Source organism: Dissoconium aciculare (assembly GCF_010015565.1).
Source record: "Dissoconium aciculare CBS 342.82 unplaced genomic scaffold K489scaffold_6, whole genome shotgun sequence".
Taxonomy (NCBI): domain Eukaryota; kingdom Fungi; phylum Ascomycota; class Dothideomycetes; order Mycosphaerellales; family Dissoconiaceae; genus Dissoconium; species Dissoconium aciculare.
Window position 1 is genome coordinate 1,746,054 of NW_022984956.1, and position 21,801 is coordinate 1,767,854.

Genomic DNA, 21,801 nt, shown 5'->3' on the forward strand with positions numbered 1-21,801 from the left:
ATTGACGCATTCGGGTCATCATCGTTTCTTTCAGGGAGAAAGCAAGAGGTGGAATGGAACGGGACCGAACCTCGAAAAGTTCTTGTAGTCATCACTCGAGATGTGGATCATCATCGTTCGTGTGGCTATGATGTGTATATAAAAGGAGTGTACTTTGCGGAACCGCACGGACGGCGGTTCCGGCAAGGGGAGAGTGCGCGAAGAAAGAAACAAAGGCGTCGTCGTCCGCGAGGGAACGACTGCAAAAGATTCGGTGCTGGCGAAGGATTCAGGGCTCGAGTCATCGTTGGAAGCATAGGAGACGCCACATGTCTTCCGACAGAACTTCCCGATTGGTCCTTCAGGCGCTCGCAGCAGCGCCGATCTTCTCCTCCTCCTTAGCCTCGTTCAAGCCGAGCTGCTCGTCCGACCAGAGCGGTTCGACGGCGGTGGCGTCCTTGACGCCGACGCCGATGAAGCCCCCCTCGGCGGCCCAATCGCTGGTCCGCTTGATGCCCAGTTCCGACCAGACGCTCTCGAGGGCGGCGACGAGCCTCTCCTGGAACGTCTCGTCGTGGCCCGGGGTCGGCGTGATGCGGAGGCGCTCCTGGCCGACGGGCACGGTCGGGTAGTTGATCGCCTGCACGTAGATGGCGTGTTTCTCGAGGAGCAGGTCCGAGGCGCGTTTGGCGACCTCGGCGTTGCCGACGAGCACGGGCACGATGTGCGACGGGTTCGGGATCACGGGGATGTCCCGCGCGGCCAGGGCGGCCTTGACCGCGCGCGTGTGGAGCTGCTGTTGGCGGCGGTCGCCGCGGTGCTCCATTTGGTATTCGATCGCGGTTTGCGCGCCCGCCATCGTCGCCGGTGGGAGGGACGTGGTGAAGATGAAGCCCGGCGCGAGAGAGCGGATCGTGTCGACCATGGCCGCGGACCCGGCGATGTAGCCTCCGACGCAGCCGTAGGCTTTGCCGAGGGTGCCGGTGATGATGTCGACGCGGTCTTGGACGGTGCCCTTGGGGCTGCGGCCGGAGGCGTAGACGTCGTAGTCGAGGTGCTCGGCTACACCGGCGCCGTTTGGCCCGTACATGCCGACGGCGTGGACTTCGTCGAGGAAGGTGATCGCACCGTACTTCTCGGCAAGGTCGCAAATCTCCTCGATGGGTCCGACGCTGCCGCACATGCTGTAGACACTCTCGAACGCGATGATCTTGGGCTGGTTCGGCGGGAGCGAAGCCAGCTTGTTCTCCAGGTCGACCAGGTCGTTGTGTTTGAACACAATCTTCTTGGCGCCCGAATGACGGATGCCCTGAATCATGGAAGCGTGGTTCATGCTGTCGCTCAGAATAACACAGTCGGGCATCTTGCTGCCGAGGGTCGCAAGCGTAGCATCGTTGGCGACATAGCAGGAGGAGAACACCAGCGCCGCCTCCTTCGCGTGCAACTTGGCACAAGCAGCTTCCAAGCCGACTGCGTGCTGGTTGTGTCCAGAAATGTTACGGGTGCCTCCAGCGCCGGAACCGTATTTATCCAAAGTCTCGTGCATCTTTTTCAGGACTTGCGGGTTGCGACCCATTCCGAGGTAATCGTTGGAACACCACACGTCGACGCGCTCATTCTCGCCGTTCATGTGGGCACGCGGGAAGTCCTGGGCCAGGCGGTTGATGTTGTTGAAGTAGCGGTAAGATTTGTCCTTGTGCTTCTTGTCCAACTCATTCTTGTAGAACTCGTCGTAGTTGAACCGGGCAGCCTGCGGTGGCGGTGGAGGGTGGGCCAGGTTCTGCTGGCCGTGCAGTTGCTGCTGCGCGGAGTAGGCGGCCGGCGCTTGACGAGCGAATGGGACATGTTCGCGGCGAGCGGCGGAGGGCATCTCGACCGCGCGAGCCTCCTTGGGCGCCGTGGTGTGCAAGTTGGCTCGCGGCGCCTTGCTGTGGTAGGCACGCTGGCCGCCGACAGCGCAGGCGAGAGCATAGCGGCCGGACTGGACGGTCATGGCCTTGGACATGACCGGGCAGCGCTTCGCAACGAGCTGGAGGTTGCTCATGGCACCGCCGCCAGGAGCAGGCAAGGCGGCATTGGTGCGAGTGGACATGCTTCGGAGGGTGGCCGGCGAAGTCTTGTTCAAGAAGGGACACATGGCCCGAGATTGGCGGAGAAGCGCCTCCATGTTTGCAGGCGACTGGCAGGAAGTCTGGCGGCGGTTCTGGTGAGTGGGTGGTTTTGTTGCTAGCCGAGGGACTTGGAAATTCGTGTCGAAGCCGAGAATGTGATCGTGAGACGGACGAGATGTGGTATGCCTCCAAAGACGTAGAAGTCAGGATCCAATGGAACAGAACTGTTGGTCGTAGGTGAAGAGAGAGGGAGGGAGGGAGAGAGAGCACAGGCGAGGAGGGAGGAGAAGGCGACTACCGTAAATAAAAGAGACAAGTGGTGGGTTGTGGTAGTGGTAGTGAGCGAGAGAGAGTGAGTGCTTGCTGTACATACATTAGTGATGGAGTAGTCTGGAGGTTAGTGAGAATTATGCTATACGCCGACGCCAATTCGCCATTACAGTCGCATTTTCCCTACCACACACACCACACCAATTTGCAGCAGAAACACTATACTGTACGTATCATTATTACCAGGGACTTGTGGACTATTTGGAAACGCTGACACTTTTTCCCTCCATCATCATTGACTCGCACTAAATCGAGAATTACAGTAGGATAATGGTCGAGATTCCATTCGCCGGTCGAAACCCCGCCCTCCTGTTCTCTCACGCCCGCCGCCCATTATAATTGTCTTCTTTGCCGAGTCATAATTTATTATTGCTGTATACCCGTCGTCTTTTGCATACTGTATTATACATTATTATACTGTAGAGGGATGGACTCAGCCAATGTCTGCATACAGTATGTAAATATACCCAGGTATCGATTGATGAATGATGCTTAACGACAAACGGGGTACCCTCGCCACGTGACGTGAAGAATCATCGCCACTGCGGAATCTCCAGGGCTCTTATTGTTACTCCTGTAATAGTAGTTCCGGGAGGCATTGGCTTTTGTGGGTTCGAATTCATGCCTCAGCGCGGGAATTCATCGACATCTGGTATCTGACAGCGTACACAATGGTGTCCATCCGGGCAATCGATCTCGTGGTTATCTGGTTGAAATATCACCTACACTGCGTTATCATACACTTTATTGTTCTCCGCCTACACGGGGAGATGTGCGTGTGTGAGTGTGTGAGTATGTGTGGGTGCAGGTGTGTGGGTGTGTGTGTTTGTGCGTTTGTGGGTGTTGCGGAATCAACCCCGGGATTCGGAATTGTGGGAAAAGCCTCAGAATGTGGAAATATTGGTAATGACCCCGCATCTGATTGGCTCTCGGCATCTACCCCTTCCGAGAGCTCAAATCGAAATTGTTTGACATCGAGACCACCCGGGCACCTGGGCATTCATTGATCGTTTACAGTTTACAGTTTACAACCCACCGCCGAACTCTTATCGGGCGTGTCGGGTTCTCCTGGTGGACGGCAACAGTATCTCTTTGGCTTTGAGATATCCTCTACAGATCTGTTCGCTTGTCCGGAGATGCTCAATCGCATTGATAGCGCGAACCCTGACAGGGTCTTTCACTCCTCCTTGGCGGTAGGCTGAGACGGACACGAGAGCGAATGTGAATCATGATCCATAGTAACAAGGCAAGAACGAGGCACGAACGAACTTCACGACCATGTCACCCAACATCGTTCGTACAACTCGGATCTCACACCAGTATTGCCGCGCGTGAATTGGCCATCATCATCAAACACTCCACAACCTGAACGCGCACGTTTATCGTACAATCGAAGAAGCATGAAATCGGCGTCGGGGATTGTTATCGTAAACTCCGAACCCTATTGTGACCCAAACTCTACGCCATGTCGGCGAAACTCTCTGAATAGATACCTCCTAGGTATAAGTGTGGATATGCCAACATTGCTGTTCATCATCGTCATATGCAAGGTCGATTGATAACAATATGCATCTCTTGAGAGCAAGTTCCTCTGGACAATGCGCCGCCATCATGGCATCAAGATCTCCAAATTGGGTGGCGAACGCCGGTAAGAAAGGGCGCGCTCCAACGCCGATGCTCTGCAGGCAGCATTCTACCCAAAACAACACATGATGCTCAACACTTCGTCACATCCACTGTGCGACTCATCATCGAAGCAACATGCTCCCGGCCTTCCACGATGAAAATTATCTCTCGCCATCACATCGCGTCTTTATCCGAAGGTCCTCTTCAAACTGTGGGTCCCGTGTCAGATATTTATTATTTGAGTCCTCTTCGATTACATCCTTGTAATGCTTAGCCGCCGCGCGGACGAAATCGACCAGCCACTCGCTCCTCGCTGGGGCACGCATCATGAAGTCTGGGCGGAGTTGAACGCCCACATACCTCGGGTGGCCCTTCAGCTCGAAGATGTCACCGTGCTTCCCCGTAGAATCCTTACCAACGAACTCGAGACATTTGGCTTCGAGCTTGGCTAGGTAATCGGGATTGACCTCACGGTGGCATGCAAACCGCTCAATGAAGAATGATTCGTCGCCGTAGACGGAGCGTACTTGCGGAGCCGAGCATTCCTTTTGGAGGACAACCGCTCGATCACCAAATTGGGATGTCCTGGATTTCGCAACCGGGTGTTTCCGAGTAGCCGGTAAGCGTTTCTTTATCGCCATGTCATCGTTCATGGACTCGGTGCGGGCTTGCCGAGGGCCTTCTGTACCGATGATGACCGATTCGAGACGCACCCCCGGGTCTCCGCCTTGGCCTGATTCGGGATTGATCAGGAAGCTCTCTGTATATTCCACAACCGCCGCATGCATCCCTGAGCATATTCCCAGGTAAAGGATCCCCATCGTTCTAGCCCACTTCGCCGCCACGACGGACCCTTCCATATCCTGCGACGAGATGCTGCAGCTTCCTGTGTAGTAACCGTCGGGGACCAGGATTCTATCGGCCTTCTTAAGATCGCGAGGGCTTCCTGGTGGCTCGCACTGCCCTCCTTTAGACCTGCGAGGCTGCTGGGACGAATCATGGTCAATTGAGCCATGCCGCAAATGTACCTGATGGCCGAATCCAGCATGCGCGTGTATCCGAAATGAGGGCCTGGGATACTCATGTATTGACCCCACGACTGGACTACATGTGAGAAGACATTTCCGGAATTATCCCAATCGCCGATCATCACAAGATCCATGTTACACTCCGGTCCCGACATCTCCGATCAATCACTCGATCCTTGAGACGAGTATGTCCTCCTACGGTTGCAGTACCGAATGGAATTTCGCGCATCTCCGTGTTGCGCACATCTGTGAATCTGGGCCATGAAGTCTCTGGAAAGCAGATCGGAATATGGGTTCCATCGGTTCCAAGATTGTCTTCTGTTACACCAGAATGAAGTATTCTCCAGCAGTGTTTCATTTCTGCCGCGCCGCACTCTATCTTGGTCAGGCGTATTACTGCAAATTAGGCGACACTCTAAGCCCCTCGATCGCTGCACCCGCTACACGCATTCTCCACATCTAGACAGCACGGCTTTGCTATATTTCCCTGATCGTCCTCACAGATACCGTCAGATTAGCGGCACACTTTCAAAACCTCATTTTATCGAGTTTCAAAGTGAACTTGCAAGTTTGCGTAAACCTTCATCATGGCAAATCCGATATTTCCGTCACGTTTCAATGCTACAACACCAATGCCAGCGGTCGAATCAGAGGCCATGTGCATAGTTCCTGGCGGGTAAACTTCTCCGCCCGTACAGCATCCATTCAATGGCCTACCATGCTAACATCATCATCAATCAAGTCGTCCCGGCATGACCACGTGCTGCGAGCGATTCGGCAACAGTACGGTGCAAGTCGTAGATGACTGCTGGACCTGGTACGACGTCTCCGTCCCGACCGTACACGATCCCAATTACCCGTTTTTCGACTGCATCAGATATATCGCGCCCGTCACCGGCTATAGTTGGATGGCTTGCCAGACTATGCATCCGTCGTGGGACAAAAACACTACTTGGACGACGGCTACTCCTTCACCCATATCAAGGCCGACCCCCTCCGCCATTCCGACTTCTTCGGCGACCCAAGCACCGGCACGGACAAACGCGGCAGCGCCCAAGAAGAGCATAAGCTTGATGATTGTCCTTGTCTCTACTATTCTCGTCGGAGGTCTTATGTCGTCGGGAGCTCTTTTCAACTCGTCCTGAGAATCGCCGAAGAACGAATTGGGATCACATCCGCGAGCCTTGGATGACTAGGCCAAAGCTGGATATTGCTGATTCATCAGAGGCATCCGCCTGCACGTTCCAGTATGGGTCCCGTTTGATGTCGAGCTCCTGCATCTTGGCCCTTCCCCGCCTTGACGGCTGTCCTCTCTCAAATCCTCATCAAGGTCTTATCGAGAACCTATCACCACTAGCGCTTCTCAAGAGGCCCTTGTTCCTCCTGGCTAGCGGAGCTCGTCAGCGCAGTGAAACAGACGTTAAGTTCGCGCATTGTGGTCTAGGCCTCCATCCTGGCCGCCTTTTCGATCGACAACCCGACCTTGTTCATGAAATCTGATACCAGTCGTATAGGCCCTCGGACGTCCGCATACCGTCTTCGGTCCTCACAAACCTTGTTTCAAAGCTTTCCAGCGATTGTGTGATGATCACCCGTCAACCTGATGTCCAGAAAGCTCTCATGTGTTCGCGTTCCGAGGCCGACTCGGGCGCTATCGTCGGGAATGAGGTGTTCACCGCGTGAGAAAATTGGAGCGTCTGCCTGCTCGGGTGCGAGCCGCGGATCCAACTTGACCATGGTTGCTTCCATGCGTCGATCATTCAAGATGCGGCCGATGCTTGCGCCTACAACACTTGATCGCCAATGTTTGAGGCGGGAGAATTACGATGCAGAGCAGCAGACACAAGGCTCCTCTTGTTGTTGTTTTCACCGGCCCTGGTAGATTGTCAGCCGTGTCTCATCTGGAGCCTCAGCTTTACGAATCATACCTCCGGAGATTAGGTTGTACCTCATCATGGCGAAACCATCTGAATCGGAAAACACAACGATCTTTTGCGCAGTAGCTGTGCCTGAGATGTGGATTTCACAGATTTTAGTACTGACGATAAATAAAGGAATTGGAATTTCCCGTCGAGACAACAATCTAAGCACAGCCTATCCATCTATGTACCACCACTCACCCGGTATGTTATTAATGACCATCTTGCGCCGGCGGCCACAGCTCGTGCGAGTCGGCACAAGCTGCAAGCTGAATATCCCAAGCGAGCATCCGCGAACTTCTTATCGCATGGTCTGAATGTGTTTATTCTGTTGTTCAGCTACTGCAAAAACGCCGGGCGGTCGTCATCCATGGCACGCGATTGAGTTTAAGCGCCGTAGATGTCTGGAATACCTGCTGGACCCCTGACTAGAAGTTGAACTGTTGAGAGAAGATGAATCTTGATTCACATGATTCCATTTATTCCCCTCCCCCCCCCCCCCAGTGCCTTCATTGTCGAGCATGTCTTCGACTTGCCATACCATTCTTCGTGTCTCTGAAGTGTAGCTCTACATGCGACCACCTGCGATGAGCGTAGTGCCGTGCCAAGCTGGAGCCCGACAAGTTGCGGCGGGAGGGTTTGGCCCCTGAAGATTTGGCCGTCGGAAGGACAGGTCGATGGAGGAGCCGAACTACTGCGCCCCAGCATCGCGACAGCACGGTGTCGACGTTCGCCCGTGACGAGCGCCACCTAGGACTTCCGGTGTCGCATGATATTTCCCATGTCCGCGGCATGAAGAGGCTACCTAGGTGCAAATTACATCAGAACCACATAGGTGGAAAGTTCAAATGTCGTATCGGAAACTTGAGCTGAAATGCGGCGCGGATACCTTCAATTTGATGGGCGGACCAATCAAATCCAGCCAGACCTGCAGCCCTTGAAAGTCAAGGCCGCCTAGAAAGCTTCAAATGAAACAAAGACCAACCAACTTCATTGTCGAGAACGTATCCATGAGCTGTTGAGCAATACATAAATTGTAGATTGTGCCTGCTCTGATCGTGAAAGTCACAATCGGCCTACGTCTGATTGATTTCTCCAATTCACAGAAAACCAACATTCATCGCTACCATGGCAAGCCCGGTTTTCTCCGCTTGCCAGAACTTGACCGATTGAAGTCCAGAACAAGAAACTCAGATCAATGTGCATTCTTATTGTTATATCCCGGGAGGGTATGTCTACCACGAAAGTCTACGAGTGCTGCGAACGTTGACCCGATTTCCAAGTCACTCCGACATGGCCACCTGTTGTAGCCGAGTGGGCAACAGTACCGTGCAAGTCTTCGATGATTGCTATACTTACTGCGAACTGCCCGAAGAGATCGTCAAGAGTGGAGATGAGCCATTCCAGCAATGTATCTATAGTTTTCATCACGGCCGCCCTGCGATCGGTTGCACATATAATCCTCCAAGGGATCCGGTAACTACCACCACCGCCGCCACCACCTCTTCGTCAGGACGGACCTCCTTGCCGACCACATCTACATCTGCTACGACTGGGTCCACCACAGCAAGATCCGCTGCGACTATATCTGCCTCGACTGCATCTGCGACGACTAAGCCAGCGACAAACACGTCCGGAACAGGCTCTGCCATACATACCTAGCGCAGGACAGAGCTTGAGTTTTAAAATGTTGCTCGTCTCTGCGCTTCTAGTTAGAGGTTTCATGTCATCGCGTACACTACTTTGTTGTAAACCGCGACACTAAGCATCTACAGGTGAAACGCGCATTGGTGACATAGTAAGGCTGAATTTCTCAAAGCGGGAATATTTCGCGATATTGCACGTCTTGGTAGTTCCTGGTGGCAATTCGGGTGGACCCGTGGGGGCTGAGCACTTCTATCTGAGGGAGATTCCTGTCCTTCCTTAGATCCTTTGTCGGTTGCCAGTCTACCAACTAATAATAAAGCTGATCAGCCAATCTCTTTACCGGATAGGCACGCATGCCTCCCCTAAAGCCCGATTATGTAGGGGCTACATTGCTGCGCCCGTCGGCATCGTGAAAGCACACATGCACAAAGTTTATTGATGATGAGTGACGTCATCGTATGATATATATGATGTCGCCTGTGACTTCTCTGATCATTGAGATACGTCCAAACCACGTCCGATTACCTTTGAAGTTTATCAAACATTCTTATCAGCTATCATCATGTCCATTCAAGGGTGTCAGAACTTGACCGCGATTGACCCAAGCGGAATCAATTCCAACTCTTTCTGCTATGTAGTGGGCGGTAGGTTTACTGCGGAAGTGCGCTTCTTTGCGATACTAATATGATCTCAAGGTACTCCTGGGCTAGATTCCTGCTGCAAACAATTGGGCAACAGTACCGTACAAGTGTCGGGTTGCAATGCCTGGTGTCAGCTTCCAAAGGAAATAACCCTGGGCGCATATGGCGGAAATGATGCGTTCGGCCAATGCGTTAAAAGCCTCCCGAACTACTCCTCCCCTGGGTTGGGTTGTCGCTACTCTGACTCGGAACCTACCACTACCACTTCCACCTCGTCTACACCGGCCCCCTCTTCGACTACAACTACATCTGCTACCAACACACCGGGAAAAGGCGCTGCAGTGCACGTACAGAGCATGAGTTTAACGACTGTTCTCGTCTCTGCGCTTCTCGTTGGGGGATTTGTGTCATCGGGTGCACTACTTGGTCTAGCTTGATGTATATGAGGCTGCCAGGAAGATAATCCACACACGAAACTCGTGTTTGCAAGGCTTGTTTGCTCACGCCGTAAATGCTTCGTAATCTCACATACAGGTAGTTCCCAGTAGTAGTTTGCAAAGACCCGGAGAGGCTTAGCATTAACATCTGCAGGTCTTTTCAGACCCTCTGTTGATCGTTAATCCGCCAACTAACCAGAAAGCTAATCCTGATGTCTGTGCCCGATGTTCATACCATCTTCCGCCAGCTTAACATTCTGTAGGGGCCAACGTTAGAGAACGGCGCTGCGCCCGTCAGCGACACGTCGGCGTGCATTAAGTACCTGTTACCAGCCCCAAGTGGGAGCGCCTTCCAGGATCATTCTTGTCAAAACCTTTTCAGCGATACGCGATTAAGCAATACATATGGTCGCCGTGCCTGCTCTAATGGTACAGATACAAACAAACCACATCTGATCAAATTCACCCACTACTGAACTTCATCTCAATCATTATTATGGAAAGCCCTACATTCCCACCACGTGTGAACAAGCTTGGCCCACTACCGCCTGCAGGTATTGATTCTACTTCTTATTGTCTGATATCCGAAGGTACGTGTCCCAGCGAAAACATGCGAGAGTCTCGCAGCAATTTTGACGTGATTGTTAGGGTGAGTCCACCTCAGAAGTGTGCGAACATTACTATTGACCTGAATGGATCTTAGTAAGTCATCCCGGCATGGGCACCTGCTGTCGCCAAAACGGCAACGATACCGTGCACGTTGCGGATAATCGCTACACCTGGTGCAGTGTCAGATTCAAAGCCAACGCAGTCGAAGATCCTGAGACTAATGATTCCTCCCTTGAATGTCTCGAGGGAATCGCGCCAGTCGTTAGTTCGTCCTGTGTGGGGAAAAATTAGGATCCACCACCACGTCCACCACTACGTCGTCGACATCAACTTACCCGCAGACCTCGGGCATAACGGCCACAGCGACAAAGACGCCGGGTCCGGAAACGGGCGCCGCGGTGCATGCTCCAGGACAAAGCGTAGGGCTGACAACTGTTCTTGTCACTGCGCTTCTCGTTGGAGGGATTATGTCATCCGGTGTACTTTTAGCTCAACATGAATAGCGACGCTAGTAGTAGCATCTACACGCAAGACTCGTGTTCCTAGGGCTTATTTACCCAAAGCGGAAACGTTACACGACAAGTTGTCTCCGATTTATCACTCCATAGAGCTCGTTGTTTGATTATCGCCCATTTCGCCAGCCAGGGAATGACGTCGCACGCATCAAGTGTGTGACTATTCCCATTGTCACAATCGTATTAACAACAAGGAGCCGAACTCAATATGTATATATATGGTCGTCTGTGCCTGCTCAGAATCGTGGGAATATAAACCTATCACATCTGATTGCTATTACCCTTTCCTAAAGCCTTAAACTTCATTTCGAATCTCCAACATGGCGAGCCCTGTGTTCCCAGAATGCCAAAGTAAGGTCACGCAACCGCAAATCAACTCGACCTCATACTGCATAATTTCTGGCGGTATGTGTATCTGCGAAATTACGCCAGAGTCCTTGTTGACCTGATCTCGAGGCCACCCCGGCATGGCTACCTGTTGCGGCCAATATGGCAACAGCCCCGTAAAAGTCGCAGACAATTGCTATACCTGGTGTGATGTCGCCTTCGAGTCAATTGGGGAGGGGGCCTTCTCGAAATGTCTTGAAGGCATCGCGCCCTTCAACGGGACAGGTACCGTGTCTTGCCAGGGCTCTCAGAGAAATAAGGGAACCCCCACCACCTCGTCACGACCAAACCCCTCGCCGACCACTTCTACCACAACCCCGCCGGACAAGGGCGCTGCAGTACACACCACTAGACAGAGTTTGGGTTTGACAAAGATTCTTGTCTCGGCGCTTCTCGTCGGAGGTCTTGTGTCTTCAGGTGCACTCCTTGGTCTGGCTTGAATGGCTGGGATGGCCTGGGCAGATTGAAAACGATTCGAGCGCGATGAAGGTCGCTCATCTGCACATTCTCTTGGGGGCTGACAAGACTCTGTAATTATTGGGCAATAGAGTCTATAAGAGAGCATCACCGTGAGCATGTCAAATAATGTATTGTGCATTGCAGTTTCTACCTCGCTGTTGTTGTGAATCATACCTAGCTCGCTCACATTGCCACAGCCTCGCCAGCAGGGAAAATGACAGTGAATTGCTATGCGCTACTTCCGCGTTCGAGCGGGCAGAGCGGGTCACTCCTGTGAATCCTCATCAACAGGAGATGATGCTTTGGCAAGACTCAAGACACTATCAACAGCATCTTCTTCATAGCCGCCTGAGAGATCTCTCTGGTTTGCTGTACCGCTCTCGAAGGCAATACGCCGCTCATCACGTCTTTTCTTGTAATCTTCTCTCCTCTTCTGATCATGCTCAAATACCGCTTGTACAAACCCGAAGAAGAAAGGATTGGCTTTCATGACTGCTGTTGAATACTCAGGGCTGAAATTCACACCGACATACCAAGGATGGTGTCTGTACTTGAAAGCATCGATAAGGTCGCCACCCTTGTCTTGAACGATGAATTCGAATCCAGCTCTACGCATAAACAGGGCAAATTTGATATCGATTACCCATATTTCAGGGCAGAAGCGTTCTCGAACAACTGGTACGTCTCCATAGATCTCGTGAAATGGTTCGCTCATGCTGCCCGTGCTCGAACTTCGGTGGATCTCTTCACCGCCACCTGTCGTCGATTCGCGACTGAAAGGATATTCCGGGGACGGCCATGTGATCGAGGTAGTATCAATGTTTTTTGCAATCTCGGCGACTGCAGCGTACATTCCAATCCCTATGCTCGGACATGGCACATTGTTCGTTCGGGCCCATTCGGCGACCGCGATCCTCCCCTCTGCTCCCGGTCCGTGCATTGGGTAGGATTCATCAATTTCGGCAAGGATGATTCCACTAGCTTCTTTGACATCCTTCCAGGCTTGCTCGTACCGCGTGGAGCTGAGAGCCGTAGAGTAATCCAAATCATCAGGATCCACAATGGAAAGTCTAGAAATAAGCGGGAATCCTCTCGAAGCATCCCCCAGAGCCTGGATGATAGCCGTATAAGGGCTCGTGACGCTCTTGATCCAATCTTCTGGCCTGAAAGGACCCTTTGGTCCTGCCGTCTGTCCCATCAAGACAAAGTTCCCGATGCCGGTGCGGAGGCGGTAGCCGAGCGCGTTCTCAACCTACTGCACCCACATATCGCGTCCAGCTATGCGCTGGTCTTCGGTGACTGGGACGGGGTCAAGGGCAAGGTAGTTCCTTATTAATGGCCCCACCTTTCCCGCTTTCGAGCCGTTGTAGACGCTCCATGCTCCCTGTCCGTTGAGAATGACGGGAAGGCTGATGGTGTCAATATCACATGAAACGCTTGTGATGTTTGAGGCACCGACCGAGAAGTGCCGCATCAATCGAAAGGAAGAGGACTTATATGGGGGTGACTGGTGATGCCTGTTGGTGTTAGGTTTCCAGCGACATATGACCTGCAGAAACCATGAGTGCTGTTCACATCCAATGGGAATTGCTGCACATACCATGTCTGCAGCATATTTATGCAGTCGTACAGTTCGCAGCTCTTCTACAGGAAAATCGCATGATGAATGATCGTACTTCATGGGAACGATAAGGACTCTCATGAAATTGCGATTCTCAACCTTGGCGCTTAACTTCCGCAGCGCTATTCGGAAGGGCTCCATGGCGGCATCATCCGATGGACCTTCTACGTCGATGACACAGACATCGGGCGCACGTCTCGTTGCATCAACCTTGATCTGGGCGGCCGCCTCAATCGATTGCACTACAGCGTTTGTGAAATGGGAGTTCATTCGTATCACTTCGCTGCCGTATTTGCCGTCTCGCTCATTCCCGCTAAGCTTTTCCATGGTTTTCGAAGTCGTGATATTATGATCTTCGGTTAAGGGGATGTCCAGATAACGCTCGTAAGTATTGAATTCCATACCGACTCGTCCACCATTGTCCAACAGGAAATCTTCTCCACGTTCCGAGCGTGACAGAGCACTCGAATTGGCATTGAGGTATGAATCGATCCTGATCATCGTGACGCTCAAGCCCATGCTCTTCAAGACAACTCCAAGGCTCGCGGCTGTTGGCAGTCAGAAATTTCATGCTCTTGATTGGCACCTTGCGAAAAGCATACCATATAAGCCTTTCCCGCTCGCGCTCTCGGGGCTTCCGGAGGTCTTGAGCCACGCGGCGACTGTCTCTGTACGGGAGAGGCTCGCCGGGCGAGACAACATTGTACTTCATTCTGATGTGATGTGATGTGATAACGTCATGTTGCTTGTGTTTCCCGGCTTTGCTAATTCTAAAACACGCGATGAAAGTTCTCAAGAAGATGGGGGAGGGAGGTGTCTTCTCTCATCGATGTCCAGGCCAGCGTGGTCTCTTGATATGAGATATCATGCCAGCATTCTGAAGAGAGAATACGATGATTGTTGATACTCGACATTCCTTATCGCATTCCGCGCCTGCGGCTACATTCTGCTTCATACGGTCGCGGTCGAATACAGGCGCTGGCGCGATCCTGTGACCTCGGGACGAGCAAATCCTAATTTGACGAGGCGTGTGAATCCGCCGTGCGATGAGAGCACATCCTGTGCTCCTTGAGTTGTATGAAAGATGCTGAGCAGTACCTCGATGGAATTCATGCTATACCTTGCCAAAGTACTGCAACACAAGTTCGTGACAGTCCGTGAGCGCAAACTGCTTCTAGATATTCCTCCGGATGGACATCGAAGATACGAGCATTGTATCTTCGTGATAGCTGGCGGACTTCATCGTGAATGACGCGAGCTCTGATGGCATGCAAAGCTGAGATGCTGTCATCGGGTAAGCCACAGGGGCAAGTCCGTACGGAACGAGAGAATTAAGCGTCGGCTCCATTCCTTGGGCTCTTCCCCAGCATGGTCAAGTCGCGACCGGAGGCATCTCAGACGTTCTGTGCATAGCGATGCGACCAGTCTCGATGGCATCGATTCCCGCGGAATAGACGTGTTTCCGGGCGGCACAAGCTTGGAGTTTGGTTTGACGACGTCCGTCCCGATGTGGCCTGGCCGATCATCAATTTGGCGGGGATGGGTGACGTGCGCGGGTGGCTGAGCACTTGGCACATTTTTTACATGCCCGCCCAGGAGAGATAAGCGCTCGCGCAACGACATTTTCGCGACCATGCGAAAAGTTGAGAACGTCACTTTATGTCCCTGTGTTGATCCAGTATCATCATATCACACATAAAGGTGCGGATACTACAGGGAAAGATGTGCTGTCGATCTATTGGGCGCAGTGCATGCGTCGTTCCGCACTCCAAGTCACATCACGGATGAAGCAGCCAACGACGGCCTCTGTTGCCTGTCGATCCCAACAATCGCCAAGACGTTTTCGACTAGTATTGTGCCGGTCCAGGTAGAAACAGCCTGCACTGCCCCGAAACCACACAGAATTTGCCGATAAGGCAGGCCTAGTAGTGTTGACGCGCCTCGTAGTCAGCAAATGTCGCGGAACAAGCATCTGTTAGCTACTGCACGAAACAATCGCACGGACGTGGGAGGATCCATCTCGCAGCACAGGCACGAGACGCTGTACCTGGGTGGATCAACCGACACAGCTGTTTACTGAGCCACTCGTCGTTGGTGGGTTGAGGCTAATGCAATGTCCTTCGGAGCCCAGTGTAGGGTCGTACCATGCCGCCATTGGTTCTTCCTGTCCCGCACTTGACGGTCAAGCAACCCGCCGAGAGGGATCCCAATACGAACATAAAGAGCTTGATCTTTTACATTGCTCTGCTCTCTCTTTATTTCTCAAACAGCTACTCGATCATTCAATTGCACCAGTTCTTTTCTGTTCTCAAGATCCGTTCGTACTCGAACCTCGCCTTCCAAACAATCTAGCAAGTCGCCTTCACAATCCCCCCAAGAGACAGAAGACCGAACTACCACCGGTTGTTCGATCATAGTGTCGCAACTGCAGACTGCACCACCACAAGAATTAATTGACGCCAACCGCCTATTCACGCCAAACTTTCAGATTTCACTCGTCATGGCTCCCAACCTTGATATCATCATGCAAGAAACCCGCAACGTGATCCGAGACGCCACTTCCACTACCCCGACAGCTAGTCCATCCGCCACAGCAGCGATTTACCAAGGAGGAATCTTCGGCCCTGGTTATGCGGGAACTCTCATCGGAGCAATCGTGGGCGGAGTAGTCGGAGGCCTCGCTCTCATCGCGATTATCGTCTGGATCATCATCTGGAGACGCCGCAAGGCCGCCGCTCGCCCACCAACCAAGGTTTAATGCCTGAGAAGTATTCTCGGTATCTTCCACGTCCTGAAGAGCTTGTTCCTACCGACACTACAAAACAGTCCACGCTGTGCTACTCATACTGGAATGAGATCATGCATCCAATGATGCCACGACGTCGAACCTCTTTTACACATACTTATTTTAATGTTTAATAATACGTAATCAATAATACAACTTCTTCTTCGACACTTGATTGTCTCTGTTCTTGCGCATGAATGTACAATTCTCTGTAGTCCCGATGCCTTCGATTGCGCTGATGGTTACAGCTCACCGAAAGATAGTCAAGAAAGCTGCGTGGGAGGAACCTCATTCTTATGTTTGCGCCCGAAGTGGAAGGCAATACCTTTGGTCTACTTAGGTACCCAAAGGTCATTTGTTTTATGTGGATATACTCACGGCATCTCGTACCGTAGCTGTGTTATCTATAAGCATGTATCGTGTACCCTTGTGTCATCGAGATCGTGACATCGAACCTAATGTCGGCCTCTAGTAAGCTCGGCCTTTGTTGTAGAGATCCACTGACCAAATAGCAGTGCCACCAAAGCAGTTCTGAGTCGCCCAATTGCGCTTCAAAGGGAGGGTCTTCTCGTCATCGTAAGCGATCCAATTGTTGTCCCATGTGATCGTCTGCACCATGGCGTCGGAGTTGTAGGTCGGAGTCAAACCACGGGACTGAATCAGGCTCTTGATGTCCGCGAGTGTCAACACCCCGTCAGTGCCAGACGAGCATCCATATGCGGAGATCTTGGCGGTACCGGCGCAGCTGTTATCCAAGGTGTTGCAGTTCTTGTTTCCAAGTGTAAAACCCCGACCGTAGTACGCCAGTCCGAGATTGACCTTCGACATGTCAATGTTGTTTGCGAAGAGATTTCTGGTCAGGGCCGTAATATCTCGGATGTCGGTGTGAGCCTTGAGCACGGTGGAACCGTAGTTCATGTCATATGCCATCAAATTGAACCAATCAAGAAAAGGTCGCATGCCGTAAGCGTCAGTGTACCTCATATCTCCATAGTCAGGAGCCAGAGCGAAGCTGATACCGAGCTGGTAACCGAATGCCGCGCGCATCTCTTTGATCAGAGCGACGAGGTTCGCGGTATCAGACGGGCCAGGAAATTCCCAGTCTGATCTGCAAGTCAGGATATGATTCGTGTGTCATGAGCCGATCGACTCACCGATATCCGCGCCTTGAAACCCATATTTGATCATGAACGACTTCAAGGAGTTGATGAACGTGCGGCGCGATTCGCTACTAGATGCCATGCTGGTCCAGGCTGAAGTCGAAAACCCGCCACCACCAATAGACACCCACGTCTGCACGGTGGAATTCAAAGCCGTGAACTGCTTGTACAAACTCGGCGAGTCCTCTTGGACCGTGAAAGTGTTGGCGTCAAACTATGTCATCGTAAGCATGAGTCAATCGCAAAATGTCGTCTTACATTACCTTGACGAAGGCGTAATTGAGATGAGTCAATCCATTCGTGTTGATCGTTGGCGGAGTGCTCGAGCACCCACTTCCTCCCTGTACACTCGCTGCTTGCCAATACCCGACGGTCCGCTTATACGCAGCCCCGCTCAAGCCGTTACAGTTCGGTACGAAGATCTGTCCACAGTTGCCGTATGCTGATTGACATCCGCTGCCGCAGTGCGCAGAGGTGGTCTTGCGATAATTAGCCGACGGGCTCTATCAGTCGACACAAGTGCAACCTACTCCGCAATAGCCTGCAGACGAACAGCAATTGCCCATACCGCAGACCTGACCCCCAGAGCCAGCATTGCCTGGTCCGCACTGGGCTATAGACTTCGCCGTCAGTGATAATCTTCGTTGTGAGCTCGGAAAATACTCGTACAGGCATCGCGTTTAAAGACTTCAGGTATAGAGATCACTGCTGAAGTAAGTCAGGGTATTGTCTCCAGATCGTAGCTTTCAGAACGAACCATTGGCATAGGCCACCGAGCCGGCTGCGAAAATAGCGATATAGTACGAGACGTGCATCGTGATCGCCGTTAGTCGATTGGGGGGATCAGACAGATCAAAGAACCTCAGATTGCTCCGTCTCGAGCAGATTGATCTACTATATCAATGCCGGGTCAAATTGAAAGGCTTGCGTTACAGCATGCACAGCCATCGACTAGTTGATCCTGCGAACGTGGGCCTCGCATGGTGCATAGACACGTAGAGCCAGTGGGTAAGGGTAGCGATCCAGTCCATCTCGCACATGCAGGGCTAATAAGATCGATCCTTCGTCTCTTCTAGCGCATTTATGTGGCGAGTTTATAAGAAAATCTGCGATGACGATGTTACTGTTGAAGGGCCCTCTCACGAAGACATGTAACGAGGGCATCACTATATTGCAGTATCAGGCCATCAATGTAGAAGTCAAGCGAGATTCGCCGCCACGCTACCATCTCCGTTCATCGCATAAATGGTTGGGCGGCCATGAGCGAGTCCTTCCACCGACACGTCGAAGCATGTTGGAGTCGAGCTGACGACGAGACCATGCCCTTGATAAGACGTGGGAAGGCGCATTGTCTGGAGTTACACCGCAATGCGTCTTGGGCGCAAGAGGCTGTTCGCCTGGCGGAACGCCCACGTGCGTACGTTGTCGATGCCTGTGGATCAGGGCGGTCAGAGAAGGACAGGTCGGGAGACGCAGGGTCTGATGCCCCACTTGGTCGTGATTTGTCCGACACTTCGGCCCCAATGAAGGTCCTGTCCTTCAGGCCCAATCTTTCTCGCGAACTTGCCATGATGATTAGAAGCTCATTCTTGTACGAAGTGAGAAAGATCCAATCGGCGAAACACGGCACGTAAGCGATCATATGCGGAGATGGACACTTGTAGGACATTGAGAGACATAGGGCTTAGGGTTACTTTCGAATTTTCCCAATGGGCTGAGACGAGCAGCGATTCGCCACTCCCTGAAGCCTCACCGGCGTCGCAGCTTTTTTGACGAGGCCGTTTCATTAGTCTACATTTGCATAATATCATTGCGGAGACCTGGACTGGAATCAATCTCTATAAAGCTTTTCGGCCGAGGCTCGATGTTGAGCACACGATGTAACAGGTTGTAGAGAGCCTATCAATGCCGTAGCTGTAGGCGTTACCAGCGATGGATGTCATTCCTGCAATCATGCAATACAGACCAAAAGTTCACCGTGAAGAAGATCCGATCCTCGCCTGAACATGGGTAGATCCGAACACAGACTGCAGTGTACCTTTTAGAGATCCGAAGGGTGAGGTTAATTAAATGAGCCCTTTGGATGTCGTGAGACCGGAAAAACACGAAAATTGCCCGCTTTATACTAGTTCACCTCCTCGCGACAAACGTGATTACTAGGAGTGGTTGGGACGTCGCGTAACTGAGCAAGCCGAGCAAAAGATAGCGAATGTTGTGTCAGGGGATGAAAGAAATGCCGTGAACGATGCTAAAACCTACATAATGCTGCGGTGTACCCTCACGTCATACTAGCTACCGCATGTGGAGAATCATTCGGATGTCCCACACGCGCCATCGGGATATGTAGCTAAACATTGATCGAAATGGTAGTGAGCGCCATAACAACAATGTGATGGATGTAAGGAACTGTATTGCATAGTTAGTAATTTATGATCCTTGAGCGTGCTCCACAGTTGAAATGGCAACAGAGGGGTAAATCGAACATACCGACTTATGTGTACGTTGCTTGCTAGGTGAAGGCGTCGCACCCATTTCTCCAATGTTAGAGACCCGAGCTGGTTGCGTAAATCCAGTGTGCGAGGACGTCACTTCTTCCAACGTGTAGCATGCTCCTTGAAAATGCGGACCGGCAGAAGTCCATTGCCCCCTATGCGTTTCCACCTCTATGGCTTGAAGCGCAAGCTTTGATTTTGTCAGGTAGAGTAAAGGGTGGTCTTTGATCTCCACAATACAGCCATGCCATGGCGTGGGCACATGGAGCAAGTCGACGGACGTGACGAGTTCTCCGCACGGGTCGAGCTTGTTTGTCGTCCGAACGCCAGGTCCGAGCAGTTGTATCGCAAATTTGGGGCCTGAATTGTCATGCCTACATGGAGATCAGCTTTGATTCTAATCCGCGGAAACGAGAGGGCAGTGCTAACGCATGAATTGAAAGTCGAATGTGATGTGGTAACATTGCCTCGACGAGGTTAGAATACGCCTGATTTCGCTGTTCCTTTTATGTCAGCAGGTACACACGGGTAGAATGCGAGGACCAGCGCTTACATTGATCATTTCGAAAGCAACCTTCGAGGAGAGTTTCCGCCGTTGCGATCTGCTTGTGGTTGAAGCTAAAAGACGGTCAAGATCTTCCAGCATGAATTTGGTGAACCCCCGGTAGAGGGCTAGTACAGACGGGTCTTGTCCGGAGATCTGTAAGCGGAGAACGGCTGGATCAGGTCCAAACCCATCAATAAGAATCTGTCGCGAAAGCTCTGCTTCATCATGGAGCTTAGTATCGAGGAAGTGAGCAACCGAAGAAAAGTTTCCTGTCCTTAGTTGTTGTCGCATAGTAGCATCGTTGAGGTGAAGCAAGTCCGGGAGTGATCGGAACCGGATTGGTTCGACGTCAGGATGATCGCCAGCTATATTCGAGTTCATGGTTTGTAATGTGGCGCTGTAGCGATCTACGGTGCTATCATCGACTCCGACTGACGGTCGTATTAGTAGGAAACCATGAGTTCATTGGATGGAATTCTCTTACTACAATCACTGAACACGTGGCCATCACTGATGATCCACATGATAGCGCCGGGGGCATAAATGGCTTTGACCTTGCCCAAGAATCGGTACAGATTGTCAAGCGCGATGTACTCGCCACGGTCAGGAAGGACACCACCAACTTTGTCGAGGTTTGAAGATTTGCATGGGAATGCAGGAACGCACAATTCGACAGGTGTATCCCAAGAGGTGTAGAAAGCCACTCGCTGTAGAAAGTTCGCACGACCTACGGACAGCCACTTGTCACTGGTCGAGTTGTACCGTAGCGCAGTGTCAAAGGCATCGGTAATCTTTTGGGCTGCCTCAAAGTTGTCATCTGCCACACCAGGGGCCGAGCTGTGAATCAGATCATTCTTTGCTGAGTCAAGGGTGATTCCAGCGTGAATAGTGTCGTTGATCGAGGAAGCACCCGGGCTGGTGGCAGCTATCAGTCCAACAATGCAGGCGCCCGAGACATGTAAGATTTCGTGCAAAACTAGGTCCTCTTCAAATGGTGTACTATAATCCTGGATAGTGCTCGATTGTATATAGCATGATACCAATTTCCGCGAGCTCAAAGATCTTGTAGGCAAGTGTGCCAGTACTCCAGGCCAACAGTTGGTGAGCTTCTGCGCGGCTTGTCCGGTGCAGCTCAGTAAGCGACCGTCCAGTCCTCTGATATAGTTGGCGCGAATTCTTTCAAAGAAGTTTTGGCTGCGGTTAGCCATGCTGTTTCAGGCTAGTTGTAGTGGATGGATACAATAGAGAAAAGAGCCGACTTGCTGGACTATACGCCTGCGGATAAGGCAGAGATGACTGGAAGGCTTTTCAAACGAGTTGGACTGAATGCAAGTCTGGCTCTCGGGGATCGTTGCAGGCCCCGACGTGACCATGCAATTATATAAGGACAATCAGAAGACCCGTTGTAATGGGCCAGCTGGAAAATACATTTCCCGTCAGGAGAACGATCCTGATCCTGCGACCCCATCCCGAACGCACCCAGGAATGAATTCTCACAGTGAAGCGGA

The 21,801-nt window shown here is 52.0% G+C and overlaps 9 protein-coding genes across 9 annotated transcripts; 3 read left to right on the forward strand and 6 right to left on the reverse strand.

Moving 5' to 3' along the window:
- Nucleotides 1-181: 181 nt before the first annotated feature.
- Nucleotides 182-2,591, reverse strand: K489DRAFT_227644 (5-aminolevulinate synthase-like protein). Its single transcript, XM_033599780.1, has 2 exons — nt 2,509-2,591; nt 182-2,453 (listed from the first exon to the last, which is right to left on the reverse strand). Exon 2 carries the CDS (start codon nt 2,144-2,146, stop codon nt 341-343), a length of 1,806 nt encoding a protein of 601 aa, XP_033460253.1. The 5' UTR covers nt 2,147-2,453; nt 2,509-2,591; the 3' UTR covers nt 182-340.
- A 1,673-nt stretch (nt 2,592-4,264) lies between these two features.
- Nucleotides 4,265-4,903, reverse strand: K489DRAFT_296975 (uncharacterized protein; the record flags this gene model as incomplete). The annotated part of the gene is made up of 2 exons (XM_033600327.1): nt 4,265-4,631; nt 4,704-4,903. Coding segments are annotated over 2 exons (567 nt in total), but the record flags the coding sequence as incomplete, so codon positions are not given.
- Nucleotides 4,904-5,661: 758 nt separating this feature from the next.
- On the forward strand, nt 5,662-6,219 carry K489DRAFT_410268 (uncharacterized protein; the record flags this gene model as incomplete). The annotated part of the gene is made up of 2 exons (XM_033607691.1): nt 5,662-5,750; nt 5,817-6,219. 2 exons carry the CDS (start codon nt 5,662-5,664, stop codon nt 6,217-6,219), a joined length of 492 nt encoding a protein of 163 aa, XP_033460255.1.
- A 415-nt stretch (nt 6,220-6,634) lies between these two features.
- Nucleotides 6,635-7,216, reverse strand: K489DRAFT_370785 (uncharacterized protein; the record flags this gene model as incomplete). Its single annotated transcript, XM_033603177.1, has 3 exons — nt 6,635-6,858; nt 7,003-7,083; nt 7,195-7,216. The coding sequence occupies 3 exons, from the start codon at nt 7,214-7,216 to the stop codon at nt 6,635-6,637; spliced, it is 327 nt and encodes a 108-aa protein (XP_033460256.1).
- A 1,762-nt stretch (nt 7,217-8,978) lies between these two features.
- Nucleotides 8,979-9,907, forward strand: K489DRAFT_401701 (uncharacterized protein). Its single transcript, XM_033607028.1, has 2 exons — nt 8,979-9,284; nt 9,336-9,907. The coding sequence occupies exons 1-2, from the start codon at nt 9,203-9,205 to the stop codon at nt 9,716-9,718; spliced, it is 465 nt and encodes a 154-aa protein (XP_033460257.1). The 5' UTR covers nt 8,979-9,202; the 3' UTR covers nt 9,719-9,907.
- A 1,395-nt stretch (nt 9,908-11,302) lies between these two features.
- On the forward strand, nt 11,303-11,670 carry K489DRAFT_380619 (uncharacterized protein; the record flags this gene model as incomplete). The annotated part of the gene is made up of 1 exon (XM_033604920.1): nt 11,303-11,670. The coding sequence occupies exon 1, from the start codon at nt 11,310-11,312 to the stop codon at nt 11,667-11,669; it is 360 nt and encodes a 119-aa protein (XP_033460258.1). The 5' UTR covers nt 11,303-11,309.
- Nucleotides 11,671-11,953: 283 nt separating this feature from the next.
- K489DRAFT_410270 (P-loop containing nucleoside triphosphate hydrolase protein) lies at nt 11,954-14,011 on the reverse strand (the record flags this gene model as incomplete). The annotated part of the gene is made up of 4 exons (XM_033607692.1): nt 11,954-12,940; nt 13,034-13,237; nt 13,289-13,857; nt 13,912-14,011. 4 exons carry the CDS (start codon nt 14,009-14,011, stop codon nt 11,954-11,956), a joined length of 1,860 nt encoding a protein of 619 aa, XP_033460259.1.
- Nucleotides 14,012-16,562: 2,551 nt separating this feature from the next.
- On the reverse strand, nt 16,563-18,069 carry K489DRAFT_410271 (glycoside hydrolase family 18 protein; the record flags this gene model as incomplete). The annotated part of the gene is made up of 6 exons (XM_033607693.1): nt 16,563-17,197; nt 17,249-17,468; nt 17,518-17,733; nt 17,785-17,867; nt 17,924-17,959; nt 18,012-18,069. The coding sequence occupies 6 exons, from the start codon at nt 18,067-18,069 to the stop codon at nt 16,563-16,565; spliced, it is 1,248 nt and encodes a 415-aa protein (XP_033460260.1).
- A 1,408-nt stretch (nt 18,070-19,477) lies between these two features.
- Nucleotides 19,478-21,696, reverse strand: K489DRAFT_357632 (uncharacterized protein). Its single transcript, XM_033602561.1, has 5 exons — nt 20,778-21,696; nt 20,300-20,724; nt 20,176-20,243; nt 19,742-20,120; nt 19,478-19,660 (listed from the first exon to the last, which is right to left on the reverse strand). Exons 1-5 carry the CDS (start codon nt 21,499-21,501, stop codon nt 19,547-19,549), a joined length of 1,710 nt encoding a protein of 569 aa, XP_033460261.1. The 5' UTR covers nt 21,502-21,696; the 3' UTR covers nt 19,478-19,546.
- Between the last annotated feature and the right edge of the window lie 105 nt (nt 21,697-21,801).

Excerpts from the sequence above, each read along its gene's own strand:
- K489DRAFT_401701 (XM_033607028.1), top strand. The coding sequence starts at position 9,203 with ATGTCCATTCAAGGGTGTCAGAACTTGACCGCGATTGACCCAAGCGGA. Across the intron at positions 9,285-9,335 it reads TTTCTGCTATGTAGTGGGCG|GTACTCCTGGGCTAGATTCC; the intron begins GTAGGTTTACTG and ends TATGATCTCAAG.
- K489DRAFT_227644 (XM_033599780.1), bottom strand. The coding sequence starts at position 2,146 with ATGGAGGCGCTTCTCCGCCAATCTCGGGCCATGTGTCCCTTCTTGAAC.
- K489DRAFT_357632 (XM_033602561.1), bottom strand. The coding sequence starts at position 21,501 with ATGGCTAACCGCAGCCAAAACTTCTTTGAAAGAATTCGCGCCAACTAT. Across the intron at positions 20,725-20,777 it reads CCACGTGTTCAGTGATTGTA|TCGGAGTCGATGATAGCACC; the intron begins GTAAGAGAATTC and ends TACGACCGTCAG. Across the intron at positions 19,661-19,741 it reads AGCAACGTACACATAAGTCG|TTCCTTACATCCATCACATT; the intron begins GTATGTTCGATT and ends TATGCAATACAG.